The sequence below is a fragment of the Chamaea fasciata genome, unplaced genomic scaffold, assembly GCF_029207755.1.
Source record: "Chamaea fasciata isolate MVZ Bird 193981 ecotype frontalis unplaced genomic scaffold, bChaFas1.0.hap1 SCAF_15, whole genome shotgun sequence".
Classification (NCBI taxonomy): Eukaryota; Metazoa; Chordata; class Aves; order Passeriformes; family Sylviidae; genus Chamaea; species Chamaea fasciata.
The window spans coordinates 13,099,325-13,119,650 of record NW_027094100.1 but is presented as its reverse complement, the minus strand read 5'-3'; the positions used below and the strand labels follow the sequence as shown (position 1 = coordinate 13,119,650).

Genomic DNA, 20,326 nt, shown 5'->3' with positions numbered 1-20,326 from the left:
CCCGCGCACGGCGCGGCGCGTGCCCTGGAAGCGGAAGCGGCCTGGAGCGGCCATGGCGCGGGACAAGCCGGAGGCGGCGGCCGAGGCGGAGGCGGCACCGGAGCTCTCGTACCGGGAGCAGCTCGAATTCCTGAACCCCATCGCGCAGCCGCTCGCGTCCCGCAAGCTCACGCGAAAGCTCCTCAAGTGCATCAGGAAAGGTCTGGCGGCGGGGGCGGGGAGGCGCCGGGACGTGGCGGCGGCGCGGTGCGGTCCCACACGCTCCGGGTCCCGCTCGGCCCCTCACGCCGCGGTTCTCTTGCAGCCACCAAGCACAAGCAGATCCGCCGCGGCGTGAAGGAGGTGCAGAAGTTCATCAACAAGGGCGAGAAGGGGTAAGTGGTGCCCTGGCCCCGCGGCCCTGCAGAGCCCCGCCGGCCCGGCAGCTGACCCGGCTGTCCCTGCAGGATCACGGTGCTGGCCGGAGACACGCTGCCCATCGATGTCTACTGCCACATCCCCATCATGTGCGAGGACAGGAGCCTCCCGTACGCGTACGTCCCTTCCAAGACGGTGAGTGCTGGGGAGGAACCAGCCCTGGGCGACCCGCTGGGGAGCCCAGGCTGTGACCGGAGCCCTCCCGGGGACGTGCAGATCCTCTCCCCGAGTGAAGAACTCGGTCCTTGTCCCTGACCAAGGCACAGCAGGGATGGGGAGAGGTGTAGGAGTGTTCCACTGTGGAATCACAGAACTGTTTGGCACGATCGAGTTCCTGCAGCAGTCCCGGGGCAGGGCCAGCACATCTTTTCCAGGCTTCTGTGGGGTGGGGCCGGCTCTTCTGTAGACAGGGAGTTGTGGGGGGGCAGTCGGTGTCTTTGGAGCTTCAGCCCCGGTGCAGGCAGCTCTGCAGACCCACTCTGGGGAATGATTATGGCACATGAGCCAGGTGCCAGCCCCTTCTGCCAGCCCAGCTTGCAGGAGACAAGCTGGGAGAAAGGTTCATGAACCCGGCACGAGTCCAGAGGGCTTTGGGGGTGATGGGCTGGACAGGCAGAGCTTCCCTGCATTAAACCAAGGCCTGCAGCGAGCTGGTCCCGAGCTCTGACCTCGGGAAGGGACCTGGCCCCCCATGGCCCCCTCTGTTCCCTCAGGACCTGGGAATTGCAGCCGGCTCCAAGCGCCCGACCTGTGTCATCCTGATCAAGCCCCACGAGGAGTACCAGGAGGCCTACGACGAGTGTCTGGAGGAGGTGTCGGCCCTTCCCCTGCCGCTGTGAGGAGCCGGGCCCGGGCCCTGGCCCCTCTGCCCGGGGCCGCACGGCTGTTTCTGAGGACTCTGATGGGGGGATGCTGAGCACTGCAGGGTGAATAAAGGTGGCTGTGGGTTTGTACAACGTGGTTCTGGTGCTCAGGGCGAGGGTCGGGGAGATCCGCGGCTGGGTTAAACCGCAGCGGGGGCGAGGCTGCCCCGGGAGCCCGCCCGGCCCCGCCGTGAGTCAGGCGAGTCCCCGCCCGCTTGTACCGCCCAGCCGGGCGCGGCGGCTCCGGGGCGGGCACTGGGCAGGCCCGGGCCGGCCCCACACCGTCCCCTCACCCCGCCCTCGTGGCCGGGAGCCCCCCGACCACCCCGAGGGAAGCAGAGCAGAGACCGGAAGAGAGAAATGCGGGTTTATTGCAGGAACGGGGTGCGGAGCCGGGCCCGACCTTCACGTGGTTCTGCTGCTACACACACAGAGCACGGCTCTTTCCTTCCAGCGCCTCTGGGCTCCCCCAGCTCCCCCTCACCTCCCTTGGGAGCGGGGACCCCGGCCTCTTCCCCAGCTCGGGCACATGCCCCAGCCCTCTCTCCCAACCCAGTTCCTCCCGGTGTGGCAGAGCACCAGTTCCCATCCCTCCTTGCACAAGGCACTCCCCCATCTCAGCCCGAAGAAAGCTGCACCAACCACCTCCATTGCACAGCAGCTCCGCACTGGGGCCACGAGAAGCCCCAGCAAAGGTGCTGGGGCAGCTGTCCCCTCCCAGCAGCACCAGAACTCCTCGGGGTTTCCTCCTCTGCCTCCCCAGTGGCAGCACCAGCTCCAGGGCCCTGCTGACAAGGCAGCCACTGCAAACAGTAGCTGCAACCCCCACAGCAAGGTGGTGGGGGACAGGGCTTAAGCTTCTCCTCACAGGACATTAAGTTACTGGGTTGTAGGAACAGGGGCAGCAGAGCAGGAGGGACGGGGAATGTCTCACAGGGTGTGTGGTTTCTGCCCCCACGGCAGAAGGAATCACAGGGCAAATGCTCCTGGAGTCAGAGCACGGGGCACATGCAAGACCCCCATCCTGGCACAGATGACCCCCCCACCCTCCAGAGCCCCCCAGCAGAAGGGCCTGAAGTGCTGCAAGAAGGAAAAGCTCCCCTGTGGCAATCGGTCCTTCAGCCCAGGGCAGCGCCAAGCGGGGCCAGTCCTTGTGCACACCCTGAGATCGTTCTGTTGCAGCAGCAGGAGACCTTCCCCCTGCTCAGTCCCACTGGCATCCCACCCCTCAGATCTTGGAGGACTCCACCCGCTCGATCCAGGGCGAATCGATCCTGACATCCCTGGGCTCTGCCCGCAGCTGCCGCAGCTCCCGCTCCAGCGCCTGGCTCCGGTGGTACATCTCCATGTAGCTGGCCTGGAGCTCCCGCTGGTACCTCAGCACCTTCTCCTTCTCCTCCTGCCATGTTTTCCTCTCCAGCTCAAAGTTCACAGCCTGCAGCTGGCCCTGACGCCGCTCCCGCAGCAGCTCTGCCCACAGCCACTCCACCTGCCGCTCCAGGGGCTCCGCCGAGTCGCTCTGGAGGCCCCGGCACTTGGAGTCGTCAGTTTCGCAGCCAGGGAAGTCCTGGCACGACGGCATGGGGTCATCGCCCAGAGGCAGCGAGGTGCTGGGCTCCGGGGGGCTCTGCAAGGAATCTGCCAGCTGTGCCAACTGCGAGTCCCTGGCCTGGACCTCCGCCTTGGCCTCCCGCAGCTGCGTCTTCAGGCTGAAGATCTCCCCCAGCTTCTGAGCCATCTCCTCCTGGGTGTCCCGGAGCTGCTGCTTCAGCAGGGAGATCTCCGCTGCCTTCTGGCACACCTGCAGGGCACGGGCGAGCAGTGAGGAAGGGCTGGGGGAGCAGGACCCCAGAGGTGGCAGCACCCCAAGCTGTCCTGGGAGACCTTGAGGACCACAAGGGGCTCATTCCTCCCGTACTGTGACCCCGAGTGACACCAGAGCAGGGAACTGCTGCCCCCATGCTGGCCCCACAGCCAGGAAGGTGACACCAGGGAAGGAAGGAATGAAGAGGACTCACCTCCCACTTGGTCTCCTCCAATTTGGGGCTGCCATGCTCGCCCTGGGTCTGCCGGAGCTTGGCCTCCTCGCACTGGCACTGCTGCAGGCTCAGCTCCTCCTGCAGCCGCTTCTTCTCCTGCTGCGCCTTGTAGAGCTGCAGCTGCAGCGCCCGCTGCCCGCGCTGCGCCTGCTGCATCACCTGCTGCAGCCGGGCCATGTACATCTGCTTCAGGTCCTCCAGCTCATCCAGCCACAGCCGCTGCTTGTCCTCAAACGCCTGCCAGCACAGGTGGACACTGGTGAGAGGCTGTACCCCAGAAGGGACCCCAGGAGGTCCTGTGATACTGGGCATTCCAAGCCCATCACCCACCATGGCAGCTCCTCCACTGCTCCTTCCACCCCTACATCCCTGCCCAGGGCACCCAGCACTGCCCCAGCCCTAGGGCTCACCTGTGTGAAGGGGTCTTCAGTCTCACTGAGGCTCCTCTTGAGCTGCCGCAGCTCCCCTCCAGTCTCCTGCAGCCGGTCCTCCAGCTGCTTCACTGCGTCCTCCAGAGAGTAGGAGAACTCGTATGGCGGCGGGGGCTCACCGGGGCTCTGCAGCCTGCTCAGGGTGGCCATGCTTTTACAGGACAGGGGCATCTTCTCAGGGGGCAGGGTATCCCTGGGGCTCCGGGAAACCCTATCCAAGGAGCCCCCAATGTGGTTGATGTGGCCCATGGAGGCGCTGAACTGGCTCTGGGGAGGCTTGAGGCGGGAGCCGTAGGATGGGAAGCTCTGGATGGAGTTGTGGCTGGAGTCAGAGGCCTCATCCAGGCTGATGGCGTGGAGCAGGTGGGTGCGGAGCGGGCCGTGCTGCGGGGCCGCTGTGCTGCTCTGCGACAGCAGCGTGTGTAGGCTCCCATTGCTCTTGGACAACTTCTGCCCCTTGGACGAGGACAAGCCCTGCATGGAGACCAGCCCCTTCCCAGCCACCGCCTTGAAGGCCGAAGGCCTGATACGGCACTGAAAAACAAGAGCAACATGAGCCTCTACAGCCAGAGAGACCCACCACACTCCCAGCCTCATATTCCTAAACATCCTCAAATCCCCACATCCAACCCAGGGGTGTGCAGATGATCCTGCTCCATCCCACCCTCTTGCAGACCAGGCCATATTTCAGGAGTTCCCAGGCTCACCTTGTCGAAGCGGCCCCGCTCCGGCAGGGAGCTCTTGGAGAAGTCGGCCCCTCGGTGATGCTCGCGGGAGCAGCGCTCGGGGGACCGGTTCTCGCGGTCGCTCTCGTAGTCCCGCTTGTAGCAGACACCCGACGTTTGGTGCTTCCGCTCCACCCGCGCCTCCTTCTTGGCCCCGTGCAGATACCCAAAGAGCTCCCGCTGGCTCGGCCCCTTCCGCAGCAGCCCGTCGGGCTGCCGGAGCCCCCGCGAGCCGCCCAGCGGGGCCCGCAGCTCCAGGGGGGACAGATCCTGCTTCTCCACCAGGCTGCCCACGCTGCCCATGCTGCCAACAACGGCGACAGGCTCCGAGGAGAGGTAGGTGCCGAGGACACGGGTGTCGGGCTCACAGGTCACAGGACCCTGTGCTGCTGCCATGGAGGATTAGAGAAAAGCCCAGAAGCAGCACTGCCGGGGAAGAGACAGAGTCAGCGATGCCGGGCAGCCGGGACACACCCCCAGCACCCCCTTTCCCAGCCGGCCCCAAGGGCCCACATGGGCTGCTGGCACTGGGATGGATCTGCCATCTCCCGTGCAGCCTCCCGGGGGACAGGGCACAGCACGCACGGGGCGGGGGCTCCCCGCCGCTGCCCCCACCACGGTGCAGCGCCTCCTCCCACACCCAGCCCCACCTCCCGCCCGCGGCCGGGGCCGGGGCCGCCACCAGAACAGGCACCTGCCGCCCAGCCAGGCGGGCGAGTTCGGGAGCCGGCGGCACCTGCCCGGGCCTGGCGCCAGCCCCGGCCCGGCGGCACCCAACCTCCCCGCCGGGACCTCCGGCTCCGGACACCCTCTGGAGACCTCCCCAAAAAACGCTCCTGGGGATGCCCATCAGCTCGGCCTCCCCGGAGCGCGCACGGGACGGGCACATCTGCGGCACCACGGGGGACGTTTCCCGCACAGCATGGGCGGCACGGGCTCCTGCAGCTCGCAGGGCGAGCTCCACACGGCCCCATCCATCCACAGGCATTCCCGCCCCAGGGCCGGGCAGGGAGCAGGCGGCCACAGCACAGCTGCTGCGTGCGTGCCGGGGACCCCGTGGCCGGACATGGCGTGAGGGCGGTGGGAAGGGGCAGGATGCTGACGGGACAATGCGGCTTCCTGCGCAGGTGGCCGGGGGAGGAAGGATGACAGGATCCCTTTGGGCTCGGCTCTGGATCCCCAGCGCTAGGGAGGGGACGATGGCCTCACTACAGTGCAGGGGACATCGAGAGAGTGGCAGGGGCGAGGCAGAGCCCCTACCACCGCTCCCAGCCTCGCCGAAGGCTCCGGGGCCGGGTTACACCCAGGAAGCTGCCCTGGTTCTCAGCACCACGCGCCGGGTAAACAAACACCCCGCTTTTAATTGCTGCCACGCACAAACCTGTCTGACAGCTCCCGGCCTGCGCTGTCACCTCCCTCTGCGAGCCCAACACCTGCTCCGGGCACCGGCACCCCACGAAGGGCACCAGGGATGGACCCTCTGCGAGGATCCGGGCTGCCTGCGGTGCCACCGGGCGGGCACGGGGATGGGGGACGTGGATGCCTCCCGTGGGGAACATGGGAGGGTGGGGTGGATGCACATCCAGCCCCCGGCATTGGGGAGCAGCTCGGCCGAGCCCCGCAGCGGCTCCTCCCGGCACAGGCGGCCGAGGAAGTAGGTCAGGTTGTGGGAGGTTTGGGAATCGCCGGGGGAGCCCGAAGGTGTCCTGCCTGCGGCAGGGAGGGGATCACCCTCCAGGCGGCAAAACACCGGTCCGGCCAGCCTGGCTCCTTCGCGATCTGCTCCCAACCCCAGCCGTGCCCGGGCAGGATACGGCCACAAACCTTTTCCCTTTCCCATTCCCATTCCGCCCGGGAGGGAACGGCAGGGTTGGAGGGACGCGGGCGCGAGTCCCCGCGCAGCCCCCTCCCCGCCTCCCCGCCGGAATTTCCGGCACGGAGAAGGCGGAGGGGGCAGTCGGTGTCCGGGGCCGAGGCCGGGACAAAGCCCCGGCGGCCGCGGCGCGGCGGGGGAGGGGGATGGGCCGCCCGGCCCCGCACTCACCATGCCGGCGGCGCTGCGGTCCCGCACGGCTCCGCTCCGCGCTCCTTCCCTCGCCGCGTTTGAACGCGCCCCTCGGCCGCGGCCGCGCGGGGCGGCGGGCGGAGCCGGCACCGGCAAATCGCGGCGCGGGGGCGGCGGGACGGGAGGAGCGGGAAGCAGCAGCAGCAGCAGGAGGAGGAGGAGGAGGAGGAGGGAGGAGGAAGGAGGGGGCGGCTCGGCCGTGCCCACCAGCGGGGCGGGGCAGGGAGCGCTGGCTGTGCGCGGCCCCGACACCTGCGGGAAACTTCCCTCCCAATGGCGGGGAGACCCCCGCAAATCCCCCCAGCTAATGCTCCGGGACAGGCAGCACCGGCGCCACTCGGCTCCCGGTAACCCGCTGACCGGCGGGCTGGTATTCCCGGGTATCGCCCACCAAGGGTGGAGAGAAATATTTTGTTTCGTACCTGCGGAGTGGAGAGAGGTCTCGACTCCGTGGGACACTCTTGGTGCCGTCCTCTAGCAGGGTAACCCCGTGTCCCGCCCTCAGAGCACCCGCGGGTGGGCAGGAGCCTCACAAGGACACGGGGGACCCCCGTGGGGCTCTGGCCTGGCCTGGCGCCAGCGAGACGGGACACGCTTCATCCCTCTGAATCAGAGCTGCCACATCCTGGCCTGGAGCCGGTTTTGGCAGCCGCAGGGAGCGAGGATCCCGGCACAGGGTGGTCACCGGCGTCCCGGGCTCCTCTGGGAGCAGGACACCTGCAGCAGCCCTGCTCCGTCTGTCCCCGGCAGGGACCGCACCGTGCCCAGCCCGGCGTATCCGGTGTGCTCGCACCCCGCTCGCTGCCAGCTCCCCCCGCCGCACACCCGAGTCCTCAAGCTGTGCTGCCAGTGCTCTCCCACACACGCACACTGTCCCCGGTCGCTGCTCGCCGGGCTCACATGCTGGCAGTGTCCTCGGTGCGCTGCCAAGGCACGCTCCGCTCCCTCGGTCCCCAGCCCCCGTTCCCCGCAGCTCCTGTGCTCAGGTACAGGACCAGCACGCGTGGCCTCTGAACAAGGGAGCCATTCCCAACGGGGCCGTTTCCCGTCCTGCTGGCCTCAGGAATGTGTCTGCGATGCCCTGGCCCTCTGCCTGGAGCTCAGGGAGTCCTGAAAGGGCTCCCCCGGCAGCCCGCGGGGACTGGCATCGTCCCACGGGGCTCGGATGGGGCAGGTTGCAGTGATGCCGACTGACTGCAAGGGCCGCACCCCTCCTTCCCGTCTGCCCCGTTTCCTGCTCCTCCACGAGCACGTCTGCCTGGGATAGCAACTTCCACAGGGCTCCGGAGCTTGGCCCTGCCCAGGTCACCCCAGCAGCCAAGGGTGTCACCTTCTCCAGGCAGAGATGCTTCAGCCTCCTCTCACTTTTTCCCCAGTCGCCCCTCTCTGCTCACCTCACCCCCGGTGCTCCCCTCTAAGATACTACAGCAATTTCAGGTGTCCACCAGCAAAGAGCTCTGGACCCAACCACTTTGTAACAACCTGATAATAAAAACCATCGACTGCTGTGCCTCCATCAACCCCGCGTGGCCTCGCCGACAGTAACTGGGACCCCAGAAGGGGGGTCACAGAGGGGCAGGACTGGGCCTCCAGGGGCCCTCTCTGTCCCTGAGCATTCTGATGTTCTCCTCAGGCTTGCTGAGAGCATGAGAACGCTGGGAGGCTTTCGGCTCGGCTCTGCAGGACAGCAGGCATGGTGTTACCCATCTGTGGAAAGACGACGGGGAAAATCTTGGTCCCCTCCCGCTGGGCCATTGCTGGCATCGAAGCGTGTGGGGGGAGCAGAGCCCAGCGACCCCCGAGTCACATTCAGGGCTATAAAAGGAAGCCGGGTCTCCAGCAGGGCGCCTCTTCCACAAAAGCAACCGGAGGATGAGGGGGCTGCGAGCAGAGCTGAGAAATAGCTGCCAGGCAGCAGGAGAGGAGCCTGGAGCGCTGAGCCAAGTGCGAGGTGCACATATGCTCTCTGTTTCTGCACAGCTACGTCTTTATGAAACCTGCCCCAAATTGTGTCATCTATTTTGAACGGCGCAGAGAAATACTTTGATCTGCCTCCACCAGCCCTGGCTGCGGTTCAGGCACCAGGAAGGGGCTGCCATACAGATGGCTGATCCCAAACCTGTGCCATGGAGAGGCAGGAGTGGGGCTGCTGGGCCACTATCTCCCTCTGGCTGCCCACAGCAAGGGCATGCCTGGTCCTGGGAACACCTGTGGAGAAGTGCACCAGCTGTCCAAGCTCACCAGCACCGTTCATGCCAGATACCAGCGCTGCTTGGGAGCCAACAGGCAGGACAGGCCATCAGGAGCTCTTGGACAGCACATCCCTGCACTGCCCCGAGGCTGGGCCTGCTGCTTCCGTGACGCAAAGCAGGTCCTCACCACCCTGCACCAATACGTCAATCCCTGCCTCAGAGGCAGCCCCCCACAGCCTATCTAAGGGCTCCAGACTCCTCTCCCCAGCTCCAGAGCAGCACAGACAGCAGAAGGCACCAGATCCCTCCAGACGCTCCATCCCACAGCCCTCACAGGGTGCATGACCCCTGCACTTGGCTCTGATGCTTTTTTCCCTCCCTCCCTCCCATCCTCTCCTCTGGAGCTATTCCATCTTTCCAGGATGGCAACAGCTTCTCTCTGGGGATGAAAAGCAACCACTCCATGAAGTGCCAGGCAGGAGATGAGGACAGAAGGGGCCAGGAAATGCAGAGGGCCTGGTGCCAGTGCTAGTGGTGGGGCTGAACGGAAGGGTACTGGCTGTACAACTGGGTCTGCCCAGCCTGAGGAGGCAGCAGCACCCAGAACATGTGCCAAGACCCCAGGGGAAACATCAGATTTTCCAACCCCCCCCGAAAGACTGAGGCAGCACATGCCATGGAAGGCAGGCAAGGAAAGAAGAACTCAGGCAGAACTCTCCCCCTCACCCCAGAGAGGTCCTGGCCTACAAGCACAGCACTGTGGATGCTGGGGCTCGGGCACGGCTCAACCACAACCACTTCCTGCAGTGAAATGACAACAGCCCAGCCCTGGGGGTACCTGGCAGCTGGAGGAGGCACCATCTCTCTCAGAGCCCATTTCAGACTGGCTTGGCCTCTGAACCAGAGCAGCTCAGAGCTCACCTGTCACACAGAGAGGAGCTGGGGCCAAGCCAGAACAGGTGTGCTGAAGGAAGGTGAAGGGAACAGGAAAATGGAGTAGTGCCAGCACAGCCCAGGGCATTCACAACTCACAGGTGTCCTGACAGTTCTTTATTGTCCTCTGAGCTACGTGGCAGCTCAGCCCTGTCCAGCACAGAAAAGCCACCTCCTGCACCTGCCCTGGGAGGCAGCACCGGCGCCTGCAGCGATACTAGCGAGTCCCACTCTCAGCCTCTTCTGTTGCTCCCAGCAAAGTCCAGTTCTCAGCCTCTTCTGTTCCTCTGTGTCTCGCCAGCACTGCCATGCTCATCCGCTGCAAAAACCCTGCCTGCTCCAGGCAGCTCCACGGCAGCCACCGAGTCTTGGCACCAGCACAGAGCACACGACTGGCACGCGGGGACGGGCTCAGCCAAACGTGCACCAGGGGGTCTCGTCTGTGTCACAGTCCAGCAGGATATTAAGGACGGTGCAAGGGGCTCCTGCCACGCTCAGATCTGTCCGTGACTCGATTCGGTACCTCACGTTGTTCAGGCCTCCCTCCCGATCCACCTTGAACTGCTCCTGAGGAAGAGAAAGACTGCTCGGCCCAGGCTGGAAGGGGGAAGCACCCAGTGCCTGGGGAGGGAGGCAGAGCTGGCAGAGGACGTGAGCAAGGAGGGCTCAGAGCACATGGTGACCACAGCCCAAATCTCCCGTGGCTCCCCTTGGCCACAGGTCTCACCTGCTTCTGCGCAGCGATGCGCTTCTGGTCTCTCTTCCTCCAGGCTGGGTCGTGCAGGTGCTGGAAAGTCTCATATCCAGTTGTGATTCCAGAGGGGCGACGAACCTGGGAGAAGAGCAGAGCTTCTGTAAAGCTACTGGAAAACTCCTGCACCTGCTGGAGTGCCTTCCCCAAACCCCAAACTGGGTGGCCACAGTGGGAGCCAGGTGAAGAGACAGAAAAAACGGGCACTTTCAAGCCAGGAGGGTGCAGAGACCCCTTACCTGGAGACCAGCTCCTTTGATACGTCGATAAAACTCATCGTCCTCCCGTCCCCAGCCCCAGAAGCGGTTAGACATGCCATTGCACTGGAACGAGAGCAGCACCATACCAGCCAAAGCTGAGCACAACTCCATGGCCACAGAGGAGCAGACACCAGCCCAGCCTCCCCTGTCCTGCCCCCCAGCAGCTCAGACCACAGGCTCTGACCCCAAACTATTCTGACTCCTGTCCCCACTTCCCAACTTCACCATGATAATGTTATATAGCTCCTGCTCCAAACCGCCCAGGACATCCCACCCAGGAGCTCACCAACTCGTAGTGCTGCTTGGTGAGCAGCAGGATGCCACCCACGTAGGTCTTGTAGTGGTAGAGGGGGTGCAGCTCGGGGGATGCCACGTGGAAGGGCCCTGCCTCTGGGAAGCTGTAGTCCAGGTGCTCGTTGAGGGGCAGGAGATCCACGTCGTGCATGGCGATGTAGTCGGTGTCGTTGCCGCTCTCCAGGAAGCCCACGTTGATCAGGGACGCCCTGTTAAACCTGCCACGGGACTGGGGGCTCTCAGTGCCACGCACAGCAGCCACTGCCCCACTCTGCCACAATCATCAATGCTCAGTGTCTGACCAGTCCCCAAACAAAGACATTCCATCCTGCAACTGCGCCCCGGCCTCTCCCTGCACAGTGAGCTGAGGGTGACAGCATTTCCAAACATCCCATGGCCTGTCTTTGACTTCCAGAATCCCCATATGTTTGCTGCTGCAGACCTGTGACCCTGGGGAGAAAGCTGAAATATCCGAGGATAAAGGATTCTATGCTAAGATTCTATTCTTGCTAAGGAAGAAAACCACCACTCTGTCTATCTCTAAGCTCTAGAATGAGCAGCTCTGGGGGGAGCATCACACAGACACCCTGCTGCCCTGGTCCTCCACTTCTCTGCAGGACGCTCCCAGCACTCACAGAGCTTCGGGAAGGACGCTACCTGAAATGATCCACTTGGTTGAGGATGAAGATGTGGTGGCGGATCCTCTTCTTGCTGAGGAAGCGGTGCATGTAGGGCACGAAGGCCAGCAGCTCCTCGAAGCGCTCTCGGAAGGGCACCAGCAGCGCCAGCCGGTGCGGCCCCCACGACGCCTCCTCCTCGGGCGGCTGCAGCGGCGCGGGGGGCGGGCAGGGCTGCCGGGGAACCCCCCGGTGCTGCCCGCCCGGCGACGGCCCCTCGCCCGAGCAGCTGAGCTGCAGCCAGAGCAGCGAAGCGAAGCCCAGCAGCAGCGCCAGCAGGAACAGCGGGAAGGCGGAGAGGCGGCCGGGGAAGAGCCGCAGGAGCGGCGGGGACCTGCGGGATGGCCGCGGGGTCAGCGCACGGTGGGACCCCCGCCCCCCACACCGCGATAGCATCCCCCAAGTCCCCCCTACCCGCCGGGACCGTCCCCCCGGACCCCGCCGGGCTCACCCTCCGCCGCGCAGCCGGAGCGCGTCCCTGCGGCGGGCCGGGCCCATGGCGCCCGCCCGGCCCCGCCGGCCCCGGGACACGCTGGCTGCGCCCGCCGCTCCCCCCTCTCCCCCGGAAACACGGCCCCGTTGTCTTCCGCCGAAGGGGCGGGACGGGGGCGGGACCGGCCGCCGGGGACATCCCCTCCATCCCGCCCCACCGCCACCCCCTCCCGGGGCTCCTCCGGAAAGCGCGGGGACACCCCACCACATCCCCGGCAGGTGCCGGTGAGCACAGATCCCGCCCGCCGTTCCCTTGGGACCCTCCCAGGATTGCCTCCCTGCCCCCCCACCGAGCTGGGTCCCAGTTCCTTCAAGCCCCCCACACCAGCACTTCCCATCCTCCCTCCCAACAGAGCCCCCCTTCTCTCCCCATCAGACAGAGGCAGAGCCGCGGATGGTGTCAGTCCTTTAATGCCCCACTCGCAGCCCCCTCCCCTCAGCCCCTCATGTTCACACCTGCCCCAGGCAGCACAGCAAGTCCCAGCAAGGCGGGGGGAGCGCTGGAAAAACCGGGGAGCAACCTCCAGGCTCCCCCACCACAGCTCTGGGGAGCCAGCGGGTATCACCGCCCTCAGTCCAACCCGCGGGAGGCCGAGGCCTGGGCGGGGGGTTACAGCCAAACAGACAGGTAAGAAAATACTTCTGGTATTTCTCAGAAACAGCATTTAGAAACCACAGTTTTTTTTTTACAGCTCCCCATAAAAAAAGATGGGTTTGGGCACAGGTGCTCCACTAGTAGAAACGCTTGTTCCGCTCCTGGCGTTTCTGGAAGACCACGGCTCCCACCACGGCGCAGACAATGATGCCCAGCAGTGCACAGAGCAGCAGCAGGAACACCTTCCAGCCCGTCAGCGGCCCGCTCCGGAAATTCCCCGTTGGGTCATCCACGTTGTCTGCAAGGGAAAGAACAGCTACAGAGACCAACGTAACCTCAGATCCTGTGGAGTTTTGCCAGGTGTCACGCCTTCAGTGCCTTCCAGAGTCCAGCCCTGACATCCCAATCCCCCGCGGAAGGTTTCCGAAGCCCACAGCCTCACCTTTGGGGGATTTAAGGAGGCTGACTCTTGGCTCGATCTTGGTCCAGTCAATGGTCTCATCTTCTACAGGGTGCTCCACCATGAGCTGGAACAGCTTCATCGAGATAATGTCGTGATTGTCTGGGGAACAACCATGAGTGCCAAACACCATCAGAAGATCTAAGACGTCCACACACTGGAAGCACCCCTCAGACCATCCTCTGCCTGGTCCAGTCTCCTTCCCTCTCAAGCCACCCTCATCCCCAGGTGTCAAACTGCAATCCAAACATGTTCCTTAGCTCTCAGGTGCCTCCTTTCCCCAGCCATGGGTCCCAAAAGGGTTTCAAGAGCCCAGTGAACAATCCAGAGAAAGGAAGCCATGGAAACTATCCAGTCCATCCAGTGTTACAATCAGAGAATCACAGAATTTTTAGGGTTGGAAGGGACCTCTGGAGATCTGGCTTCCCTGTCAAGACAGGGTCACCTAATCCAGGCTCCAACCACCGCAAGTTCCCTGGAGCAAAGCCCCCTCTCACCAGAGAGATCTCCAGTGCCAGCAGAAGCACCAAAGAAGTACCCAGTTGGCAGCTGCACCCCTGCGATGTCGATGCAGTTCTTCCATTCATTCTTGTCTTCCACATCAGTCATCACCTGCAAAACCAGGAGAGGGTCACACCAGGAATGTTCAGAATCATGGGCCAGGGTCCAACCTCCCTGCTCAAGCAGGGCCATCCCAGATCACAGAGACTGTGTCCCGACGATTCATTAATATCTCCAGTGCAGGACACTCCACACCCTCTCCAGGCAATCACTTCTGGCACGCCACTGTCCTGCCTGGCTGCACCTCCTCTGGAGCTGGAGGTACCAGAGAGGCAGTGACTGAGCCTGGAATACCATCTCCAGCTCCTGGTGGAGGCAGCCCTGCCCCACCTGACAGGCAGGAACCCCCAGTCTCACCGTGAGGCGGCCCCGGGAGTAGCGCACGGCCAGGAAGGTGTCGTGGTTCTGGTTGCGCAGGTCGGCCGAGCACCCGGCCAGCTCCGTCCAGCGCCCGTCCTTGCTGTGGTCGTAGGTCAGGGAGCCGTTGTTGACCATGGCCGAGATGTAGGGGAACACACGCTGTGGGGACAGACAGCAGCTGCCAGGGCTCCCGGGGGCACAGCCAGAGCCACCGTGCCCACAGGGAGCGGGGTGGGAGCACAGGACCACGACACCACGGCTGCTTCTCCGCCTAAAGCTGCTTCTGAACCAAGCCACAGCTGCCTAAAGCAGAGCCAGCCTCTCTGACCTCCCATTTCAAGCCCCCCATCCTGCCATTCTGTGAATAAACCCACCCTGTACTCCACAGCAAGGGCAACCAGGCTGAGCCACGCTTGCAGAGTGGCTGGGTAAAAATCCCAGAATCATTTAGGTTGGAAAAGACACCTAAGAGCATTCAGTCCCAGCTGTGACCAATCCCCACCTTGTCAGCTAGCCCTGACTGCCACGTCCAGTCGTTCCTTGAACACAGGATATGTAAGAACAGAGCACAAGACCCAGAATGGAAATCTCACATAAGCAGCAAAACCACACACAAGGTTTTGTGATCAGTAGATTACCTACACCAGGAGAGGACAATGGAGGCAGGAATTCACCTCCCGTGAGCATCAAGACAACAGGGAGATGGGTCATTACCAGGTGCTTTATGACTGAAGTATCATGGTTTTGATGGTATGGACCCCAAAGCACAGTTTTGTTTTCTGACTGTGCCATAATGAGATCCACAAACAGAGCAGAACAGAAGAAAAGAATCCCCAGCCCTCACAGGATTGATCTCTCCTGGCCATGGGGAATTCTGGAGCAAAAAGGCAGCCCAGGAGTTTCTTTCAGACACACACAGGTTGCAAAGAGAAATAAGGGCAGAAACATCATGGAATGAGTATCCAAAGCACAGAGGTCAGGGAATGACACTCAGGATGAGTATTAGCAGGTGGTGCTGGGTTTACACCAGCTCTGTGCCTGCTCTCCTCTGCAGAGAAGATGCCTTGGAAACATCTGCGTAGCCAAGAGCAGCACAAGAAAGAGCAAGGAGCTTCTTATCTCCATTAATGCACACAAACTTCTCTTTACCAACTCCCAGTACAGGAAGAGCAGACCATGCCCAACTAAGGAGAGACTTTTCCTTGGATCAGGTGAGAAGCACTTAGAGCAGGAAGGGAACAGCCTGCTGGGCACTGCACAAGCTGCTGGGACCACTCACCTCTGTCGCCTCATCGTTGGGATAGGTATCAAGGAAAATAGCCAGTCCATGGAAGTTGTCCTTGCTGCCAAAGACAGGACCTGGAACAGGGCAGAAGAGTGGAGAGAGGAAGAGACAGAAGGAGGTCAGAATTTGTGCTCAGAGAGTTCGGAGCTGTACAAACTGTTCCCTGCCAAGCAGGTGGCTGAGGGCACCTGCTGCCCGGGCAGAACACATGGGACACGTCACCCCAGTGGAGTGAAACCAGAGCGGGGGAGCTCAGAGGCGCTCCCCGGCCAGCTGCCTCCCGGGACAGGGCCCGTGTGCTGCCGGTCCCGCCACTGACCTGGCGTCAGGCGTTCCTGCGTGTACCACAGCGCCAGCCCATCCCCGTGCAGGTTCTTCTTGCCGGCTCCGTGGATCTTGAAGTGGACGTGGAGCTCCCAGTCCTTGAGGAAGCAGGGCTGTGGGAGAAACCCCCGCGGTGTCAGGGCATGAGGCGGCGGGGCCGTCCCGAGCCCCCGCGCGTCCTCCCCGGGCTCTCACCACGCGGTTCCAGATGGAGCCCTCCCGGCTGCGCTCGTCGGGCGTCAGGCGGACGTACTGGCTGGTGACCATGGTGCTGCCCTGGAAGTCCCACAGCGGCATCGCGGCGGAGCCCGCGCCTGCAAAGGGGCGAAGAGAGCGCGGATCAGCCCGGGCCGCTCGCGGGGCGCCCTGCGCGTCCCCCCGGCCCCGCGCTCACCCTGGTACGGCTTCATCAGCGAGTGCTCCCGCTTCAGGTGCTCGCTGTTGCCATCCGTGAGCTCGGCGGGCACCGGGCGCGGCCCGGCCAGGACCAACAGCACCACGGCCGCCGCCACCAGCCCGCCCGCACCCGCCGCCATGCTCCGCTTCCGCCTTCCGGCGCTCCGCCCTCAGCCCCGCCTCGCAACCGCGACGGCCAATCAGAAACCCGCACACATCATGATCCCGCCCCCAGGCTTGAGGGGCACCCCTGCCCGCCTATTACAGGGGAGAAGGGCGGGGCCAGCGGGGCGAGCAGCTCCCGTTGCGCGGCGGGAGGCGGGAGGAGGGGGCCGAACGGGCTCCCGGCGTGCGCTACGCGTGCGGGGCGGCGCGGGGCGTGCCGGGAGATGTAGTGCCCCCGCCTTCCCTGGGCCGCCTCACGTGCGCGGCTCGTGCCGCCCGCGGGGACACGTGACCCGCCTCGACGGGTCCCGGGAATGGGAACGGGCTCGGGAACGGCCCCGGGACGGACCCGGGAACGGCCCCGGGATGGACCCAGGAACGGCCTCGGGAACGGCCCCGGGACGGACCCGGGAATGGCCTCGGGAACGGACCCGGGAACGGCCCCGGGACGGACCCGGGAACGGCCTCGGGGGCCTCGCCGGGCCGCAGAGCAGCGGGTCAGCACCGGCGCAGCGCCGCAGAGCAGGAAGGCCAGGCCGAGGCAGTGTGGAGGTCACAGCAGCTTTATTGAGGGTCGCAGGGCAGCCCCCGCCCCGCTCCCGCAGGTCTCTCCATCCCTCCGCCACGGCAGCCGTGGTGGCCAGGGAGTGGGATCTGCCAGCCCTCTGGATGGACGCCTCCAGCCAAGTGACAGCAGCCCCAGCTGGGACACAGTGCCCAGGGGTACAGGGACCCCTCAGTGGCACAGAGCAACCCCCACTGGCACTGGACAAGGAGATCCCTCCAGATCCCTCCGTTGGTGACTGGTCCTGTCTCGTGGCCTGTCCTGTGTGCACATGGGGGCTGCTGTGGCCAGCCAGAGGTGCTGAACGGAGGCTTTCCCAGGCCAGCTGCCGCGGCTGGGGCAGCACCATCCTGCCGGAGCACAGGGGACCCTGCACTCGGGTGCCTGGCGGCGCAGCCAGCGCCGTGTTGGTGCGCGTGGTGTGCCCGGGGCAGTGTGTGGGTCACAGCAGCCCCTGCGGGGTTTGACAGCAGCGTGGATGGACAAGTCCTGGGCAGATTCTCATGCTGGAGGTGTGCAAGCCCTCAACACGGTGGGACACGTGCTTCCCTCCAACAGCAGCGGGGCTGCAGGGGAGTCAGGGGGTGTGAGGAGCCTGTGGAAGCTCAGGAGGCAGGGAGAGGGGAAGCCAACTGATTAGTGAAAGACTGGGTGGGAGAATCATCTGAACGTGGCAGTCTGAGGCTCAGGGCCCAGCTGAGGCTCGGGGGGAGCCGAGGGACCAGGGGGGTTGGCCGTGGCGTAGGGACCTGCAGCTCAGTCCCATCTGGCACTTTGCAGCTCTCACTTCTTCCTGTTCATGATCTGGCTGGAAATCCAGTTCATCCCGTCCTGGAGGGAAGAAGGATGTGAACACAGGCCCTTGGGCCCTCTCCCAGCTCTGCAGAGCCCACAGGCCCCCATCTTTACCTGCACCCCTTCCCCAGACAGGGCCGAGCAGGCCTGGATCTGCCACTCCCGGTCCCGGTAGGTGTGGAGGCTCAGCCCTTCCGCGATTTCGGCTGCGGGTGCTGCAGTCACCAGGTCCTGCTTGTTGGCAAACACCAGCAGTGGGACACCCGTGAGGGACTCGTCCTCCGTGAGTTCTGCCAGCTCCTGCCAAGAGAGAACTTCTCCCAGGGCTGCTGCCCTCCTCCATGGAGCTGCCCAGCGTGGGCTGGACACCTCAGCCCTCCAAATGCCTCATCCCTTCTCTCTGGTGTTCATTGCAAATAAGGAAGCTGTGGGGTCTTGACATTCCAAGGGAAAGAGAAGCTCCCAAAGGGGCTTCACCTCCTGGAGCTCCATCAGCCCAGGAGCCACATGCAGGGCTACTTTTGGACTGAAACCCTCCCAGGATTGAGAGCCCTGGGCAAAGGGCAGCTGCAGGAAGCTCCTGGCAGTCCCAAGCTGTCTGGCACACCCACACGGCCGTCTGGTGCTGGAACAGCCGGGGCTGGCACTTGGAGTCTCACCTTCCCCTCTCAGAGCTTCATTCCCTGGGTTTGTAACTGAATTTGCTACTCATAAAACTTTGTCTGGCCGTGTCACTGACCTGGTGCTGGGAGGGGTGGGATGAGGGCTGGGGACTGAGGGGTCACTTTCACCAGGAACTGTCACCCTGTGCTGGGCACCCTTGGAGCATCCCAGCGCAGGGGAAGCTGCTGGGCTGTGGAGTGGGGTATCTCTGCCTGCTGAGACACTGATTGTGATCCTTCCCACAGAGCTCTGGGAATGGCATGGCCTCCCTGCAGTGCTGCCCCACAACTGAGAGCACCACTGCTTCCCCCTCATCCCCAAAGAGCTGGTGCCATACAGATCTGAGTCCCAGGACCCCACAACCACCTCTCACTGGGTCAGTCATACCTGCCCTGTCTCCTCGAAACGCTTCTGGTCGGCACTGTCAATGACATAAATCTGTCATGGGGACAAAAGGCACAGTCAGAAGCTCCTTCTTGCCCGGCTGCACAGCCCTTCTGTGGGGCCCACAGAGCATGCACAGGGCTGGGGGACGCTGCCCCACTCACCAGCAGGTCTGTGCTGCCCAAATACTTCTTCCAGTATGGGCGGATGGAGCGCTGCCCCCCGATATCCCAAACATTCAGCTTCAAACCGTGGGAGTGGACACTCTTGATGTTGAATCCCTGCACGGGGACACAAACCCCAGCATCACCCAAGGGATGGGTGGGACCTGCACCCTCTGCCACCACCCCTGGCCCCCAACAGCACCTACCTGTGTGGGGGTGATGGTGCTGACCTCCTCGGACGCCAGGCGCTTCAGCAGCGTCGTCTTGCCTGCGTTATCCAGCCCCAGCAGGACAATGCGGAGCTCCTGCTCCGGCGAACCCTTCAGCTTCTGGATGACGGAGAGCAGCCCCTGGGGGCAGGGGGTGCTAGGGGAGCCCTGTGGGGTGCTGGGTGGCTGCAGAGCACCCTTGTTTGGAGGGGGGAACTGGGCACGCTGTTGGCTTTGGGTACCTTGTGTCTGTGGCCTGAGCGAGCACCAAGGCCCAGCTCCCAAGGTGTTCAGGCTTGGGGTGACCCCACAGATCTGCCCAGCCCCAATTCCCCCATTCCAGGGGTGTGTTGTCCCAGCCCTGGGACCACTCCCAGCTCCTGGGCACACTGGGGGGACATGCCCCAGGCAGAGCCCTGCTCTTCCAGCCCTCCTGGCACCGCCACTGAGAGCTGGTGCTGCACACCCCCCCAGAGCAGGTGGGATGTCCCCGGACCCCGCTTACCTTCTGCACATCACCCATGGTCTGGGAGTCGCTCCGGCCCGCGGCACCGCCTGGGGAGCTGCCGGGGGCTCGTCCCCGGGGCCCGCCGGCGGGTGCGTGACTGGCACGCTCCCCGTCCCCGGGGGAGGAAGAGGATTACGAGCTCTGGAATTAGCTGCTGTTCCTCCATTTACCCACAGCATTAAATAATGCCCTCGGCAAATCCTCCAGCCAGCTGTCGCCCCGCCGTCGCCTACCCCCGGGATAAACCAGGCCCCCCTGGGCTGGGGCACTGGGGCACAGGGCATCCCTCTCCCCACGGGGTAGGGGTCGCAGCCTAGGAGGATGCTGTGCCCAGGCACAGGGATGACACAGCTCCCCACTCTGGGATACCTGACGTTGAGGTAACACCAGCACCCACAAGCTGTCCCCTCGCAGGGTGGCAGGAGAAATTGCTGAGCCTGCTTGAGGCCACGTCAGCGACTGCCACAGCTCCCCACTGCTGCCCAAGGGAAACCACCAGGCCCTGGAGCAGGTTGAGGGCTGGGTTCTCAGCAGCTGGAGCTTGGGGATGACACAGGACAAGGGTCCAGCGGGGCTCAGACACATTCCCCAGCAGCCCACCACCAGCCCAGGTGGGGTGAAGAGCTCATCTGTTCTCTGTTTGGATTCAGTGCATTAATTAAGCAATGTCTTTGATTCCTGCATGCTGCAGTTTTGTCCTCAGATCAGGTTTCCCAGCAGAGAGGCTATCCTTGCGGTGAGGACCGTGAGTCA

At 64.0% G+C, this 20,326-nt stretch overlaps 5 protein-coding genes across 7 annotated transcripts; 1 reads left to right on the top strand and 4 right to left on the bottom strand.

Annotated features, from left to right (window-relative positions):
• The first annotated feature begins 14 nt into the window (after positions 1 to 14).
• On the top strand, positions 15 to 1,373 carry NHP2 (NHP2 ribonucleoprotein). Its single transcript, XM_066197000.1, has 4 exons — positions 15 to 200; positions 305 to 374; positions 447 to 552; positions 1,131 to 1,373. Exons 1-4 carry the CDS (start codon positions 53 to 55, stop codon positions 1,254 to 1,256), a joined length of 450 nt encoding a protein of 149 aa, XP_066053097.1. The 5' UTR covers positions 15 to 52; the 3' UTR covers positions 1,257 to 1,373.
• Positions 1,374 to 1,633: 260 nt separating this feature from the next.
• N4BP3 (NEDD4 binding protein 3) lies at positions 1,634 to 6,587 on the bottom strand. Of its 2 annotated transcripts, XM_066196909.1 has the most exons (5): positions 6,520 to 6,587; positions 4,458 to 4,901; positions 3,730 to 4,284; positions 3,299 to 3,556; positions 1,634 to 3,081 (listed from the first exon to the last, which is right to left on the bottom strand). In XM_066196909.1, the coding sequence occupies exons 2-5, from the start codon at positions 4,869 to 4,871 to the stop codon at positions 2,509 to 2,511; spliced, it is 1,800 nt and encodes a 599-aa protein (XP_066053006.1). In that variant the 5' UTR covers positions 4,872 to 4,901; positions 6,520 to 6,587; the 3' UTR covers positions 1,634 to 2,508. The 2 variants fall into 2 exon arrangements, with proteins under 2 accessions (XP_066053006.1, XP_066053007.1); XM_066196910.1 differs by lacking the exon at positions 6,520 to 6,587 and having other exon boundaries at positions 4,458 to 4,958.
• Positions 6,588 to 9,767: 3,180 nt separating this feature from the next.
• On the bottom strand, positions 9,768 to 12,213 carry B4GALT7 (beta-1,4-galactosyltransferase 7). Its single transcript, XM_066196907.1, has 6 exons — positions 12,099 to 12,213; positions 11,628 to 11,981; positions 10,963 to 11,188; positions 10,656 to 10,739; positions 10,393 to 10,497; positions 9,768 to 10,232 (listed from the first exon to the last, which is right to left on the bottom strand). The coding sequence occupies exons 1-6, from the start codon at positions 12,143 to 12,145 to the stop codon at positions 10,077 to 10,079; spliced, it is 972 nt and encodes a 323-aa protein (XP_066053004.1). The 5' UTR covers positions 12,146 to 12,213; the 3' UTR covers positions 9,768 to 10,076.
• Positions 12,214 to 12,534: 321 nt separating this feature from the next.
• LMAN2 (lectin, mannose binding 2) lies at positions 12,535 to 16,289 on the bottom strand. The gene is made up of 8 exons (XM_066197279.1): positions 16,119 to 16,289; positions 15,920 to 16,038; positions 15,720 to 15,837; positions 15,395 to 15,474; positions 14,113 to 14,274; positions 13,692 to 13,806; positions 13,177 to 13,296; positions 12,535 to 13,032 (listed from the first exon to the last, which is right to left on the bottom strand). Exons 1-8 carry the CDS (start codon positions 16,258 to 16,260, stop codon positions 12,872 to 12,874), a joined length of 1,017 nt encoding a protein of 338 aa, XP_066053376.1. The 5' UTR covers positions 16,261 to 16,289; the 3' UTR covers positions 12,535 to 12,871.
• Positions 16,290 to 17,633: 1,344 nt separating this feature from the next.
• On the bottom strand, positions 17,634 to 19,588 carry LOC136297377 (ADP-ribosylation factor-like protein 3). 2 transcript variants are annotated; one of them, XM_066197246.1, is made up of 6 exons: positions 19,571 to 19,588; positions 19,063 to 19,233; positions 18,857 to 18,973; positions 18,696 to 18,746; positions 17,760 to 17,945; positions 17,634 to 17,681 (listed from the first exon to the last, which is right to left on the bottom strand). In XM_066197246.1, exons 1-6 carry the CDS (start codon positions 19,586 to 19,588, stop codon positions 17,634 to 17,636), a joined length of 591 nt encoding a protein of 196 aa, XP_066053343.1. The 2 variants fall into 2 exon arrangements, with proteins under 2 accessions (XP_066053343.1, XP_066053344.1); XM_066197247.1 differs by having other exon boundaries at positions 19,063 to 19,206.
• Between the last annotated feature and the right edge of the window lie 738 nt (positions 19,589 to 20,326).